The following is a 17,007-nucleotide window of genomic DNA, read 5'->3' as shown; positions in this document are numbered from 1 at the left end:
CTCATTTGGAAAGATGCAGCATACTCAGAGCTTCCATGGAATCTAATGGGACTTGTGGAAACCTGGTATCTCCAAAAATCAGGCCATTAATTTTGAAAATGTGCATTAATTACTCTCTAGGCTATAATAGCTCACTTGATATTACTATAATCTACATTCTTTTGAAAAAGTGTATTTTTCACCTGGTACACCGCGCTTGCTCCTAAAGAGCAGTCATATCTTATCATGTAAAAGCTTCTTTATAACTGATCCAATTATTGACCTGTGGCATTGACCTTAATGAAATGTAATATTTCCAAAGGAATGGTACAATCCATTGCGTTAATCTGGTTGACAGGCATACTCCTGAAGTCTTCATGATAACGATAGCTATGGAATTTATCGAAATAATTAACTTGATGAAAGGCAAACCCGTGTATTTCCCCTAAGTAATGAATTACGTGGTATAAATGTCCATTTTTTAAATTAGAACTAGTCTAGAATATGCAGCAGCATTTGCAGAATTTGCCAAAACCCACAGCTGTTTTCAAAAACATTCTCTGTTGGTAGATTTTCAGATGTCTTGAAAACATTTTTGTTCTAGACCGAGACCCAGCACACTGTTTATGTGTTCCAAATACTTGCAGATTAAGGAAAAACTGATTCCAGTCTTAACTGTGGATTGTAACAATAACTACAGTTAGCCAAAAGTGAAAGCCTTCAGGTAAGTACTCCCACTTGGAATCACTTCACTTAGGATCCTTTGTGCTGAATGCGATTCCTAGGATAAGCATTATCTTTTCTATATGTCAATATAAAATCCTTTTTTTAAGCAGTGTCACTCTCAGCCACCACATTTGGTGCAATTTAGTGCTGTTAGATGCTTTCATGTCATGTGGTTATAGCTGGGTAGATTAATAGGAACTTCTATATGGAAATTTCTTTCCTGTTATTGTTCTCCCTGAGCAGTTGATGGCTAAGTTAATTCTCTTTAGTTTTGTCATGCACTAAAGCACACATTGCCAAGCTATGATAAGCTTTACACAGGGACAAAAAAACGCTCTTGTGTCCATCAAAGTGTTAAACTTGCATTTTAAACTTTGGCCTGACCTGATGTGCCATTCAAAAAGCTTCAAAAGATTATTTTTTTAAGAAAGGTTCAATATGTCCCGAGGCTATCGGTTTTGAGTTAAACTGGGTGAAGTAGAAATATTTTACTCATCAGCTTTGCAGTCACAGAGTTTGCCTCAGCTAGAACAAAACTGCTGAGGCATTTAGAGAAAATTAACCCCCCATCCTGGCAGCCAGATGTGACTGGTTTCTGATGAATGCACATGAGTGGGCTGAAAAACCAAGAGACTGTGAAATTCCTGTCAGGTCCGTACAGCGCAGAATGGGCTATTGACTGCTTTCTATATTTCCCTCCATCATTCTTCTTGAACGCTGCCATTAATTTCCCCTCCTGCTCTGACTTGGGAATTTAATTTTTTTTTTCTGTTATTTTTTTTTCCTCCTTCCTCCCCCCACCTAGCTTCTCGCCTGTCCCCCGCACCCTGACCCCGTTGCTGCCGTGTCCGTGGCCATGGGCATTGGCGCCGTTGGCGTGGCCGCTGGCGTGGCCGTCCCAGGGGCGATGGAGCCCGGCCACGCTGGCCGAGCGGTGGAGCCTCTCCAGGGCGGCCTCTCCAGCCAGGCTGGGCTGGCGAGGATCCAGACAGCCTCTCAGGAGAACGCTCAGAAAATATTAGCTGTGCAGGTAGGTGATTGCAGGGAAGTCGGAAAGATCATTCTGATCTAGATTGAAAAGCAAATGATGGGTAGTGTGATGAAGCATTAAAACCATATCCCATCAGAGTTTTATAAATTTTTAACCTCTTTAATAAACTGGAATTGCATGAAGGATGAATTCAGTAAGTTAGCACATATACCATGCATAGATTGAAAAAAGAGGGGGAGATTAGATTTATTTCTCACAAACCTTTGAGAAGATTATTATAAATACATTGAATATAAATATTTGAAACACAGAGTGGCATTGCTGCTGCTGCTCAGTTGTTTTAGAAGATGTTATTTTGTCCTGTTTTGTGCAAATATTATTTCTGTGGTAAACAATATTGTCATTTTCACTGTATTCATATTTAGTATCTTTAGAAGGGGACTGTTTCTAAGAAGTATCACACTTTCCTAACTCAGTTATACAATAATTTTCCCTTATATGTAAAGAAGCAGCATTGTGGGTATATGAGATTTTAAAATGGTTTCCAATGATGTATGGGTTTTCATTTTATGACTTGTTCCCCAGATAAATACATTTATCAGAGAAAATAACTACTGTACAGCATAGTTTGAATGTTCTTGTTATTTTTGTCTTGTGCTATGGTATCTTATTCATATTTCTGTAAAGCCACTCCTTTCAATCTCTTCCCATAGTTAATGGCCATAACCAGATGGCATTTGTGAAGAGTTTTTAAAAGACTTAAGTGAAATATTTCTTCAGACTTATTCCTTGCAAAAGGAGTTACATTGCTGGTGCAGCTTTAGTGCAGCATTTTCTTGCAATCTCTGTTGTTTAATATTTAACAGTCAAGCTTTGTTGTATGATGGCTGAAAAAATTTTACTACATTTTAATATTATGTAATTACACTTCACACTTATTATCCGATGCATTAATATGTAACTTGAGTAAGTTCTAGAATTCCATTAAGTTACATCAGCATCACAATCTGTTTTCAGTATCTCACTAAAGAGGATTTTTATTTTAAAATTCCAAGTTTCTGTATTTGTTTCATGGAATCATACATGTTCTACTTATGCAAGAGATTTAAAAAATCCCAATCATACCAAAATCAGAAATTCAATACAAATAATTAAGATAAAAATATATTCAGATTTTATACTTTTGTAATAGGTTTTAATACTCTTTTATGGAATTATATGGAATTTTTGGGTTGTTACATATGCCAAATATTGCACTGGCCTCAGTGAAAACACTTTTTTTCATTCAGATTCCTCATTTAGCATTTGAAAAACCAGAAAAGCTTCTTTTTGATTCTTGCAGGGGGGGATTTCTTAGATGATTTCTGTTCTCTCCTGTGTTTAACTCCTCCAGTAGTGAGCAGGAGAACAGAGGTGATCTGGGGGCAGCCCAAAGCTCCTGAATATAAATAAGGGTGACATAGAAGCCACAGGTGGCAGACGGTTTCCCCACACACAAATCTTTACATTAATCTAATGTTCTGCAATATTTTAATAGCTGTACTGCAAACCTCATCTGCATTGGAACGCCTCTGCCAACAGCCAGTCCTTGGAACAATGGATGAGTGTGGCAGAAAACCTTCACCTTAGCACACATTTTTCCATGCATGCTGTCCCTGCTGAGAACCCACGTCAGTAAATCTTGTCAACCTGAATAACTCAACTAGCAGGAAACAAGTCTAAACTAAGCTTTTAAGGTGTAAGACCCAGCACCACCTGAGGGTGTTCAGAACTGAGTAGCTTGGACCTACCTTTGACAATGTCTTGTTCAAAGTGCGGAAAACATTCGGTTCCCTCTCTGCTTTTATTATCCACTACATACTTTTCTGATATTCTGATCCTTTTCTGGTATTCTGATATTCTTTCTATGTTTTTATGCAGTTTGACTGATAATAACTTAAAATTAAAATAACAAACAAGGAAAAAATATAAAGCTAAAATGGAAGTAGTTCAGCTAAGAGCAATTACCAAGGTGTGTATAAGAGAGGACTTCCCTTCAGCAATGTGCTGGTTTTATATTTTGGAGGTCTTGGAAGCTGTTTAATTATATATGGACTGGTGTCTTTGTAAATATGTTATTGTCAGATCGATCTATTCTTCTGCCAATTAAGTTCTCTCACCAATGACATTAACATAGTGGCACACACATCCAAAATAAAATCTGACAGTTGTTCCTCTCCCTTCCTTTTCTCTCAGCCAGAAATATCCTGAGTTTGTTGTTCCTAGTGACCCTCTAACATTAAAGTATGAGGATGACAACATGCTGCACTGAGAAGTGTGTGGCAAAATGGTGATTCCTGCTCATCAGAGCTTCTGTCCCAGCATTTCCTTGACCAGAGCAAGCAGGAGCAGGTGAATGACAGAGGAAGAGTGCATTAGGAGAGGCAGCAGATACAGTACATTGGCTGCCTAAGTGTTTTCTAATATTTTACAGAAGCCGTGACCTGGGTGAAATCCAAAAAGAGACTTAAAAGTAGATAATGGAGGAGGTTTCTGCCTTCTCACTAGGTGCTTTTTAACTACCAACACCCTCCAGTTATACCCAGCATCAGAGTTTTGGGAGAATTGTGATGTGAAAATAAAGAGCTGCCTCAGAAGAGAAGACAGATTTGACCAGAGGTTTCATCATTACTTGTCAACATTAGTCCTGTTTAGTGACATGAAAAGATTTTTTTTAAAAAAACAAAAATGCAATTTTAATTTTTTTTCAATCAGACTTTTAAATACATATTTCCTGGGTTTTATCATTATCTTTGTAGCCATTTTCTTTTTCAATATTTAACATTTGCATTGGAAACTGGAATAATTAACTGATTACTTAGTGTCTGTATGTTTTCTGAATGCACTTCTGGCAGAAAATGAAATTTTAACGTTGAGCATTTCAATTGTGATCTTAAAAAATGGGATAAGATATTCTTCCATATTAATAGCAAAGAATAAATAAGTTTGCAATCAAATCAATTACTAGAACAGAGATCAATGACTGAAATAATTTATACTTCCAATTTTGGTTCTTCATCATTTCATTTTTCTTTAGAGCAAAGTGCAGGGCTTTTCCTTGAGTGAGACTATTTCATCTTGTGGTACTCTACCTTTTTTAAAAATTTCTTAATTTTTTAAAAATTTCTTTACTGCCTCTGATTGCAACCAGTAGCCGAATTTGAGAGATTACAATCTACAGATATTTTTTGTTTGAGAAAATGCACTGGAAGTGCTTTAGAAGTGCATGAGCAGTGCTTTGCTCTTTTTATTCTGGGAAGTTTGCATATATGCACCACAGCTCTGAAAAGAGACTTTGTTTTTATTGTGGTAGTCAAAGAAAATTCTACACACTCCATTATAGATATACTTTTCTGGTGTTTTACCATCACTGTCAGCACAGTCCGTGTTCTATGGTTTACTGGAAGATTTCAGCCTTCAAAAATCCTTCAACAATTACTAAATAAATTTTTAGTCCAGCAGAAAATAATAGAAGTAATCTCTTTAATTCTGAAAAAACCTGAAAATATGTAAAACCTTTTGTACCTAGTGTACAGGCAAGGTATATATTATGTTAATTACTTTTGCTTTTCCAGTAATGTTTTGTAGTTTCAATAACTTGGCTCTTGAATAAGTTCAATTAGCTATCTAATTGCAAAAATGATATATGATGGCAGATGTAGATTTAGTTGGGACTGTGCCTGTGCTTTAATTCTGACAGTCTTCAATTTAGACCATCCTTTTAGATGATTTATCTTGACTATAGTTATATCAGAATCATTTTGGGGGTCAAAGTGCTACAGGAAAAGATAACATCACTGCTATTCTCATTGTAACTTTAAAGGATTTCACACTTACCTTTTCTGATGGTGGCAAGACAAAGGTACCTTTTATTAAATGCAAGATTATTGGTTTAATTTTTAATGGATCAGCAGCTTTGATAACCATTCACACCAGCACGAAGTGATGCAAAAATAGATCATCAGAATTTAGAGTTTAGAAATGCCTCACTTGGTAGCAGTTTTATCCATTTTCATCAGGTGGACATAGCTACATAAGGCACCAAAGAAAAAGGCACCAATCAACCCAAAGTCTGTCACTCTGACTGAAGGTTGCTGTGATTATTTATGTATTTTCTGCAGTTTTACTCAAGTTGCTCGATTAGCCTGAAATCCTTAAAACTTTTTGGCAAAGCTCTTGTAGTTCAAAATAAGTCCACTGTACTGAAATACACCAATTTACACCGGAAGAGTTTTGGTGTCTGTTTTGTCTTTATTAGAGCAATTTTGCAAGGGGCCACCAGAGTAAGGAGTGACTCTTCTTTACTAAGGCTTTGAATTTTTGGTGAATCTGCCACAGGCATCTCAGTGGATACTAATTCTTAATGGAGGAAATATTTTACTGACTGTGCAGAACTGCGCTTTTCATGCCACCCTGTTCTACCTCCTTACAAGAAATTCAGTGTGGTTCCACTAAGGCCAGGAGAAACTGGAACCCTGCATGTTGCAAGCAGTTTTACCCTTTTGCTCTCTGGAAACCACACATTCTGAACTTGCTTCTTAGCTGTCAGGTGGTAGCCAGTTTAAACACATCTTTTGTTCTCTAACTTATTAACACAGGTGTGTTATGGTGTCCCTCAGGGCTGATGCTCTTCAAAATCTGTACGCCTTCTCTTTTATTTTTCTCTGTTATGGGTTGAGTTATCACCATTTACGCTGATTGCATTCAGTTGTGCCTTTTTTGCCTGCTAATTTCACTTTAGCAGTCTTGCTGTTTCTGTCTTGTCTTGGAGACATATGGGGTTGGATGACAGATAATGTTTCTTAAGGGGACATGGCTGCACACCTTTTAATTAGTTCTAAGCTTTTGTGTTTAGTCACATTTATTCATAATAACCATATAAAATGTTCAAGTTACATTTTTCTGGGTTTATTATTAATTTATAAAATATTTATCTTGTACAGTGCAGGGGAATTGAGACAAGCTATTTTTGCTTCTGCTCATGGGGGTAATTCTTATGAGTTGAAAAATGTGTTACTTAGTTAATCATGTTCTAAAAAAACATGGAAATCAGCATCCAGTGTATAGTTTCTAAAAATACATGGCTTTCCTCTCAAATGCTTATGAATTTTGAATAATAACATCTGGAATTCTTCAAAATATGATCTCACATTTTCTTTAAAATCTTAAAGCAATTATTTTCTCTAGATTTTTCTATATTGAGTTGATGACCCTGACAAACATTCACCAAAATCTTTGAATTTACATATTGTGTAGGTTTAGTGACAAATACAGCTGCCATGGCATGGACACTAAAAGTTCATGACCATTTATTTTGTTGCTGCATGATGAAAGTGACCTTTCCAGTGTGAGAAGGGAAAGCAGTCTCAAAATAAGCCAAACTCATTCAAGAAATTAGAACTTGCTTGATTTTTTTGCCTCATTTTCACAGTCTGTGATTTTGCTTATCACATGGCAAAACTCCAATATCTTTATTCTGACATAATTTCCTTTACCATTTTTTAAGTGAAGTGTACATACAATTTGGCACAACTCAGCTCCATTTAGATTTTTATGCCACTTCTGCCTTAACGCACCAAGCTTGTTAAGCTTCTCATAAACCCTTTATTTTTCAAAGCTTCATGCCCAAATATACCCTTATATAACCACAAACATTTCCTAGCTTGCACAGAAACACCTAACTGCTTCAACTCTTCTATGGCTTCACTTAAAAGTTTCGCCATATGAAATCAATATGATGTGAGTCAAAGAGTTCAGAAATGTGGTTGCCACCTAAAAGCTCTACTGTATAGTAGGAAGACAAACAGTTCTCCTAGTTACCTGTCCATGATGGAGGCTAGAAAATGGTCTCTGCAGAGAAACAAGTTAGTTTTGTGTTTTTAAGATTAACCCAATCAGCTTTGTTTTGGAGAGGAATCATTTAGTTTATTTGCAGGTGTACATTTTGAATAGAGAATATTTGTGTAGAAGTATGTATCAGTATTTTGAGTACTAAAAATTGTGACCTAACAGAAAATGGAAGAATGACAGCTAATCTAAGAGATTTATTTTTAAATTTCTTCTTAAAGAAGATTTCCTAAGAGTTACATTTTTTCACTATTCAGCACCACTTACTGGAATCCGACTTTGTATATTACCAGAATAGGCCTAAATGTCCACTTTCTTACACTTCTTAACATGTACACACAGAAATGTTTTAATAATTTAAAATGTGCTGACTGATAGAAATGTATAGATAATTTTTTTCAATAGCGAAACATAAATTACAGAATTAAGAGTTTATTAAAGGTAGCTATATATCAGACTTTAAAGGATGATGAAATTACTAGACAAACTTCCTTTTTCATTCAGCAAAATTTATTCTCCCCCTAAAGAGATTTATAAGCCAGAAATCCTGTCTGTGAATTGTTGCTCTTTCCACCTGTAGGCCTGATTACTCACATTTGTGGGCCAAACACTCAAAACTCCAGTCAAATCTGAGGAACTGGCAGGCAAATTCTCTCTGCTACTCTTACTGTCAGCAGGGCTGCTCAAACCAGTAGGTCTTAAAAGACAAAAAGAGACGAACCACATGACTTCCAGATTCTTAAAAATTGAGTCGTGTCACTTCTACAGCCGTCTTTAAACCTCAGATTATTCTCTGTGTTCCCTGAGAGACTCACATTTTAAAGCTCAATGGAATAAAAATGTGCTGAAATACTTACAGTGGATTGAGAAGTTTGCAAAAAAATATTAAAGTTGCCTTGCTTGATGCCTTTTGCAGAACCTGAAGACAACTGGATATCTATTTCTTGAAGTAGCATAAATTTTACTTTTTTTACATAAGTAACTAAAATCTGTGTTGAAATGTTTACACAAAATACTCTGAATAAAGTCCATATAAATAATTGAAATCCTAGCATTTCTACATTGAGTACGAGGTTTTTGTAATCTTAATCATTTTCTTGCAAGATCTTTTTTTAAACTGTCAAATCTCCAAGAATATAAACCATTATATTGGCTCTTACCTTGATCATCAGACTTAGTAACAATAAACTTAATCTGCCCTTTTAACTAATGCAGTAAAAAATAACTGTAGTAGACTGCTGTCTGTGCACCATTCATTAATTTACTGCTCAAACTTTTTGACTAATCAAAGCACCTCCAGCTCATAGAGTCTGCTTTTCCCAACCCAGTGTCTGTGCTGCATCTCATCCCAGACTACTGTCAAACCTCTGTCCTGCACCTAACTCATTCCCAGACTGCTGGCCCAGCCATTTCTGCTCTCCCTTCCTACTTCTTTTCTAGGCCTAATCTCTGGCACTGCCTATTTCCATTTTCCTCTGTTTCCTTGTTGCTCTCTCAAGTCCTAGTCTCCATCTTTTTTTCCCAACCAGTGGTCACCTTCTTCTGCCTCTCAGCCTCTGAGACCTGCCAGTTCCAGGCTTTACCCTGATCTGACAGACCACTGACAGCTTTCCTTCCCTGCAGCTCAATTTTATAACCTCATAAAGCCTTCTCCAAATCCAGCTGTTGCTCCATTTTGGCTCTTTCTCTGTCACATTCAAATCAAGCCACTTCCTCCTCCACCAGCACCTACTGGGAAAAATTAGAGCGCAAGCAGGACACCTAGTCTAATGCCTCTAGACCCAGCTCAAACCACAGCAGTCCTGAGATACTACTGCAGGAGAAGCATTGCCAATCACCATGCTCAAGTTTGCAAAACTGCGGTTTTCAGAGCTACTGAGCTCAAGCTCACATTTAGTAATCATGGGCAAACTGTTTTCAGAGCTCAATGCCTAAGTTTTTGATATGTTGTAATTAAAAAAAAAATTAAGAAGATATTAGAATGGATACTATAAAAGCAAATTCATGACAACTTTCACAATATGCAATGCTCTCAACCCTACCTACAGTTCAGGAGGAGTCCTTCCTATTAGAGGAAAATTAGTTGGAGTAATTTAAAGACCAGTGTTTCAAAATCCAGAAATAATTAATTAAAGTTCTCCCTAGAAAACTGCATAGGTATCCTTGAACCTCTGTGCAGAGCTTAGCTGTTGTGGTCTGAGTGGGTGTGTTATGACTATCTGGGACAGGATGGGAAAGCAGATACACGATCAAAATATCTCAAAATATTTTATTACAGTTCTGTGAAAAGTTTAAGGCTAAATTATAGGTAACACTGAGGTTTATGTGATGATTCTCTAGCTCATGAATCTCTCTTTTGAGACCTTGGCCAAATATGACAACCTTTCAAAGACCAATAATTTGGTTCACAAAATTCCCTTCTCAAGTAAAACCACAATGGTTTCACATGTACTTGCTCCTTCAAGATACCAGTGGTGGTTTTGATTGACAACAAAATACAACAATGATCCAACAAGTAAGATGGTTATTCAGTTGTTAAGAAAATGAAGCAACACTTCATAGTTTTGCTTCTCCAGAAATTGACAGAAATTTTCGGTGTATAATTAAGAAAAGTTAAATACAGCCCATTTGTAGGAAGAAAAGATTAAGAATAGGATTTATGAAGTTATTCTGTTGCCAAATGAGCAAATGCTTAGCTCTGGTTTTATTAGTAAAAACTACAGAATTTAATTTCTTTATCCAGTACAGTGAGTAAAGGCTCAGAGAAATTACATTTTAAATTAATGATTCAACCTTACAACATCACTTTGGGTTATTTGAAGTTTAGTAACCTCCTTCTACCCATTTTAAACATATATCAAAACACAGGTTTAATGATAAACTGTTTACATGTTGAAAGCTCCTTCTTGGCAGCTCTTCTGTTTTTGTCATCACCTGAATTAATTATGGTAGCTCAGAACATCTCTAGCAAACATGATGATATATCATAGATTATAAACTCATCTACTGAACTCTTAACCATGGTTGCAAAGTAGATTATTTTGTTTAAAGACAGCAGTTTAAAAATTTAGACATTTAATTTAATTATCCTCTCCCAGAAGTATAAGAAGAAATCAGAATCCTAGTGTGAATAGCAATATACTTGCATAAGAAAACTTACAGAAGCGTTTTCGCCTCAAACTCAATAATTTTGCTTATAATCACTAACTATGTTTTTGTTTTACAGAACCAGTATGATTTGGAAAAAGAATAAAATTGCTTTTAAAGTGCAAAAATAATTATGAACCACTTGAAATGTAATGTCTGTATTTTATTTCTCATCAGAATTCATTAGTGTGTAACATCAATAATTTAGCCCATCATTTGCCAACACTGACTTGGCTCAGTAGTTCAATCATGTAACCCTGTAAACTCACTTTCCATTAAAATGAATGTTGCTGACAAAGGATAACTAAAGAGATACTTCATTTATTAGCTAAAGAGATACTTCATTTATCAACATTTTTAAATTAGAAGTTTGGGACCACAGACACTTAGCTGGATAAATTATTCAAAGGGATCTTTGCATTAGGCCTAAAGATGTTTATAGAATCAAATACAATGTTATCCAGAATTATAACACCCTTTCATTTGTGTAACATGTAATTCACAGTATAATATTCCAGAAACCAACAGAGCCACCTGCAGAGAATCAAATGACCTACCAGTATGAAAACCCTGTCTGTCATGTGCAAAATTATCAAATGTGTAATATCCCATCTTTTGATTGACTCAATCAAGCATTTCACACAGAAAATTCCTTACAATAAATTCCTTGAAACAGGCAATATAATTTTCCCAAGTTGCATTTGAGGAATTAAATGCTTTACATTATTGTACTATGAGAACCTTCTTTAAATCCAGTAACTATCTTCTCCAAATGTATCCTTTAAAAATATTCAGGATTCCAATGTGATGCCTCAGCTTGTTGCTTCTCCGTCCTTATTCCTTTCTACCTATTCCTTCTTACCAGAGTACTGGGTTCATTTTCTAAACTTCAGTCCTTTCTTTTTTTTCATTTTTGTTATCATAATGCAACTTGGATGTAAACATTTGTTTCCTTTTTTTTTAATTACATAGATACCTGTGCCATGAGAGGACAAAGTTATGAATTAAATAAAACCCTCTCACGTTATGACTTTTGCTTATGCCTGGGAAGATAGCTCTGGAAACCAAATCCTTCCTAAGGATAAATGAGTAAACATCTGTCACAGGATTGACATAACATGACTGTCATCTGACTGTGTACTCTGGAGGGCTGCTGCTAGCTAGAAGGAACCAATTAAGGACAGAAGCAGAAAGCAAATAAAAATGTTACAATACCAGTTAGGTCAAGCCATCACATTGCTGTCCAATTCCCCTTACTTTTTTCTATCTACCTAAATCGAATGCATACAGTTTCTCTATAAAGTATCCCCATCCTTATTCTTTTCTCAAACTTTGTGCTGGAGAAACAAGAACCACTCTTCCTTTAAGTGATGTTCCATGTAAATTCTGTCACAGTCTTTGTGCTCACAGGCTGTTATAAGCGCATTTTTGTGATACTCCAGGCTGAGGACTGAGGGATCAAATTTAGATCCTTGCTTTCAAGTGTTCTCTTAAGAAGTGTTTTTTTCCAAAGTGAATGGGATAATCTTCTGAGCCCAAGCACTGTGGGAACTGAGCATGCATGTGGTAGCAGAGCAGAAATGTGGTTTTAAAACAAATTAAAAGATGCTACTATCAGCTGATTCAGGGATCTGAGGAGCTTTGCACAAAGAAACCTGTCCTTGAAATTTTTCTCTGTTTCATGAGGTGAGAATGGGTTGGAAAGAACTACACCTTAGAGAACTACTCATTTGCCAGGGATGATTTTGAAGAAAACGAAAACTGAAGAAGTTCTCTTCTGGTAGTGCTATCCTTGCTTGTATCCACAAGGATACACAGTCTGTATAGCATCAGCACTTAGCATCAGTTTTGCTGCATCCACTGGCACTGAGAGCTGAAGACCCAGGAAAAGAGTTTCTTTCTTGCACTTAGCTCCTCCAAAACTTTGATGGGTCACAGCAGTTTCATGAGTGGCGTTAACATGCCAGCTTGTCACAGCTGTTGTGGATGCCTCTGAAGCAACCTTTGCAGTTTTCTGTCCCTCCTGTATGGTGGGGCAACTCCTGTCTTGGACAGTAACGTCCTTGGGGACATGATGGAGAGAAACCAGAGCAAGCCACTCTGTGACTTTCCGCTTCCTGCAACACTCCTTAGCCTTGAGTAGTACAAGCTGTCTTTACGGCTGCTCAGTCCTACAGAGCATTTAATATCTATTTTCAGAGATTCTGAATGAATTTGTTTCTAGTTTAATGCAAAGCTTCCCTTTCTTGAGTTTCCATGTATGCTACAGGGACAACAGGAGAAGTATCTGACACTGTGGAAACTCAGAAGCATGACCTTGTGGTTTCAAGGAGGTGTTCTGAAATTTAGGAATACTTACTGAACATGGGGAATTATGGCAAAAAATATCTTCAGTCTGATCTCATCTGTCTGCTCTGGGATAGGAAAATGTATGGAAGAAATATTGCATGTGTTTATTCTGCCCTTATACTCTTCTCTCATCACCATCATTGCTGGGTGGGTTAGATGGACCACTGGCATGACTCCACATTGCAGTGTGTTTGTGATGCTGTTATGATTGCTGGTTTCTTAGGCAGTATAAACATTTTCCAAATCTATATTCACATTTTATTTCTCTTTATGATTATTCCTATGGGGGGTTTGCATACTTTTCTGGTTATCTTGTTGATTTACTGTATTTTCCCATATTTCAGATATTCTGCATCTGCACCAAAAGAGGGTTTGCAGCAGTTAATCCCTTCTCCCCTCAGGCAGCACATTAAATTATTTACTTCTTAGGAGCTCTTTTCTAAGTAACTTTAAACTGTAGTATATGAGAGAACAAGTTTGCACCACTAAATGAGAGTCATAACTGCATCTGTAACATATCTAGGAAGAAGCTGATTCTCCAGGAGTTCATTTTACAATACTTCCAAGTTACAATACTCATCAAACAATATTTTGCACATCTAAACTAAAATGCTTGAGGATAAGTCTTAGGGGAATTTGAGATTCACGTGCTCTTTGGGCAGTTACTATTTGACTGCGGGCATGATGTTTCAAGAAAAGAATTTACGTGGCCAAAGTTCATTCCTTGCTCTCATCCTTTTTTCCCCCTCCAGCAAATGAGTCTTTCTTGGTCTCCAAAAAGGAGTATTGTTATGAAATTAGTTTCATAAGGAAAAGAATTAAGCTACTCACCTGTTTTAAAGCTTTTCAATCTGGCTCAAATATCCTCATACCTTGCTATTCCTGCAAGACATTAGGTAGAACAGCTGACAAATGAAAAGTCAGTAAGCGCTACTAGGGACAGGGGGCCTGATTTTCAGAGTTTACTTGTTTTAAATCCATTAGTTTCATTACAATTACACCTAATTTAGGTCTGTGTGAAAATCAAGCATTAAGATTGGCTTTTATTTTAGTATTTATTTCTTATGATTTGAGAGCTATTAGTATATGATGCTGTCAAACTAATGGAGCAAATTGAAGATAAGTGACCATATTTAATGTCATTGTATGTTTAAAATGGGTTTTAGTTTCCAAATTTAAATTTTACTTTCATTGAAACACTAATAAAGCATAAGACTTCCATAAACTTAATTTATTTAGTACATTGTAAAATGTAGGCTTCTTTCTTTCTTTCTTACAAGTTGAACTTCTTTAGGGAAAGAATTGGAAATTTTTCCATAACCCAAGTCTTCATAAACACTTGATTGAAATGGCACCCAGAAAAAAATCAAGCACTTCCTCAGTAAAAGTTATGCTGAGAATCAAATTACTCCCACTGAAGTCTACAGCTTAATTTAAAAATTCATTTTACATGACTGTAATCCATTTATTTAAATCCTTAATGGAAATGAGATCAGAGGTAAAATGTACAGGTTGTTGTTGTTGTTGTCGTGGGGTTTTTTGGTTGTGTGGATTGGGGTTTTTTTACTTCAGGATTGACAGAACATATCCACAGCTCTCAGTTTTCAGCTAGTGGGAATCCACGTGCCTGCTCAAACTTGGCCTGACACACACATATCAGTATCATTTTTCCAATGAACCAGCACATAAAATTTTCCTTTAAGACAATGTAATCTTACACATTTTATTAAATCTATTTCGAAATCAAGTCAGTTTCATTAATAAACTATCACCTGATGATTAGTTTTCCCACTTGTAAACTATAGTTATTAAAAATTACATTCAGCTACACTTACAATATATGTTAATATCACTTTTATTTCATTACTAAAAGACAGTTCCAAATAAAATGTACTGATACTCCAGATTGCACTGGTGGTGGTTGTTTTAGTTATTAAAAAACACAAACTGAATTGTCGAACTACACTCAATTGCAGAGCATTTTTAGAAATTAGAACACCAAAAATAGAGGCACTGATTCCAACATTAGCTTCTTTACTGAGTGTAAAACAAAAAAAATCTTGGAAAAACTGATCAGTAAGTCAATGAAATAATCTTGCCACTGCCTTCCTTTTCTGTCACTTTTCTTAGGAGTTTTATCCATTTAGACATTTCACCCCAAATCTAATGATTCCTGCATTTGGCCACAGCACCACCACAACTTGTGCCTTTCTCAGGGATAGTGGCCCAGGGTATTTATTTCCAATTCATATTTAGGTGTCTCTCCCCACATTCACATGTATAATACACATTCTCCCATTTTTATACCCTTGAGAGCATCTCTCTAGTGGGCTGCACTGCTGCACCTGGTACCCAGGTTACCCATACATGTTGAATGGGAAACACACACAAACAATTAATTCTGTATTAGACTATAGAGAAGGGGCCCAGGAAAGCCCATCCATGTGCTCGTTGATCTCAGGATCTGGAAAAATTCTCTGGCTCTGGTTTGTTTATCGGGATTATTGTTGCTGATGTTTGCCAAAACACCTTTTTAGGCTTTATATTGTCACAGGAAAGGGAACAAAAGAATCCTTCAGAGTATGCACACAATGTGTATACATGTTGTGGTTTTCTCCCTGTGAATTTGAATTCTTGCTGACTACCAGCTGCCCCTTTGGAAAATGAGTGAGAGGAAACCACGTAAGGATTATTCTGAGGAAAAACAAGATATGATGAAGGAAGGAGTGAAATAAGCCCTTGCAAAGCAACTGTCTAGTGCATAGCATGCCTTGTACAGAAAGAAGGCTATTGCCAGGCTTTTTTCAGTTGTTGCAGTTCTTGTGTCAGACATCCATTCATATTAAAATATATTTTAAATGCCTATGAAATCCATTAGTAGCTGGACTACTTTTCCAATTATATGCTTATTTTTTGTTTTGAATCATGTAAGAGTCAATGCAGGAGGTACTCATTTAAACATCTGCACTCTTTTGTGGTTGCTTTGTCTGTGTATCAACCTGGTCACCTTTGGCTGCTCAAGAGAAATAATCTTAAGAAGAGTGGTAGATATGTCCTGCTCAGTCTGGTGTCTAGCCTCAGAAGAGGACACCAGCTGCAGCAATCTGTGCAGTGCTTAGTGTGTGGTCTTTCTTTGTACAGCCAGGTTCTAGAGAGGAACAGGATAGAAATGTACACCTATTTAGCATTTCATATTGATTGACTTGAAATACCTCCCTGCTCAACCCACAGAATGTATATTTGTGCTTCTGAGCCTGCCTCTATATAGAATCTCTAGATGCTGAAGTCCAGTTCTCTAAACCATACCATTAAGCTCAGAACTTAATATTTAGCTGTTTTGATAGTTAAAAAAAAAAAGAGGAGGCACATAAGGGGCCTTTGTGAACTCACCTTTGTGGCTGCCTGATAAGCCAAACTATTCTGAATGTTTTTCCAATCCTTGGAATTTTTTTTGCATTTTTAACAACACAAGACTTGTCTAAATAAGGTCAGTCCTCACAGAGACTGACAACTTGGTTTAGCTTTTGAACATTAAAATGTAAGTGCATAAGCAACAAGAAATAAAGAGCAGATAATGGTAACACAAAAATTACCTTGAGAAAAGCCAGTTTTGCATTCCCTTACTTCAGTGTAGAAAGTATAGATGTTTTCCAAAACAAATCCATTTTCTTTGAGGTAACAGCAGCGTTGGGCTGCCTTGGTGTGATGTAGTGAAGATTTATCCATTCAAGCTTCTTCTGAGAAGCTGGGAAGGAATCAGAGACATAACAAGTGGCCTTGGACCTGGAAATTTCCTCTGAGGAGGTCTCCCTGTAATTTCCTTACAGCGGAGTCTTTTTCTCATGGAAATAATCTCTTACATGGTAAGGCAGGCCTAGCTGGGAGTGGTGGACAAACAAACGTGACTTTTAGAGCTGGCTCTTAGGTGC

At 36.6% G+C, this 17,007-nt stretch overlaps 1 protein-coding gene across 1 annotated transcript in view; it reads left to right on the top strand.

The window, feature by feature from the left end:
* The first annotated feature begins 1,209 nt into the window (after window positions 1–1,209).
* Window positions 1,210–17,007, top strand: part of CCDC178 (coiled-coil domain containing 178) — a 17,353-nt gene continuing 1,555 nt past the window's right edge. The window contains exon 1 of the mRNA XM_048286908.1: window positions 1,210–1,735. Coding sequence (XP_048142865.1) covers window positions 1,562–1,735 — 174 coding nt within the window. The 5' untranslated portion in view covers window positions 1,210–1,561. The remainder of the gene's footprint in view (window positions 1,736–17,007) is intronic.

Source organism: Corvus hawaiiensis, chromosome 26 (assembly GCF_020740725.1).
Source record: "Corvus hawaiiensis isolate bCorHaw1 chromosome 26, bCorHaw1.pri.cur, whole genome shotgun sequence".
NCBI classification, from domain to species: Eukaryota; Metazoa; Chordata; class Aves; order Passeriformes; family Corvidae; genus Corvus; species Corvus hawaiiensis.
Note: the sequence above shows the minus strand (reverse complement) of the source record. Positions and strands in the feature narration are given on the sequence as shown.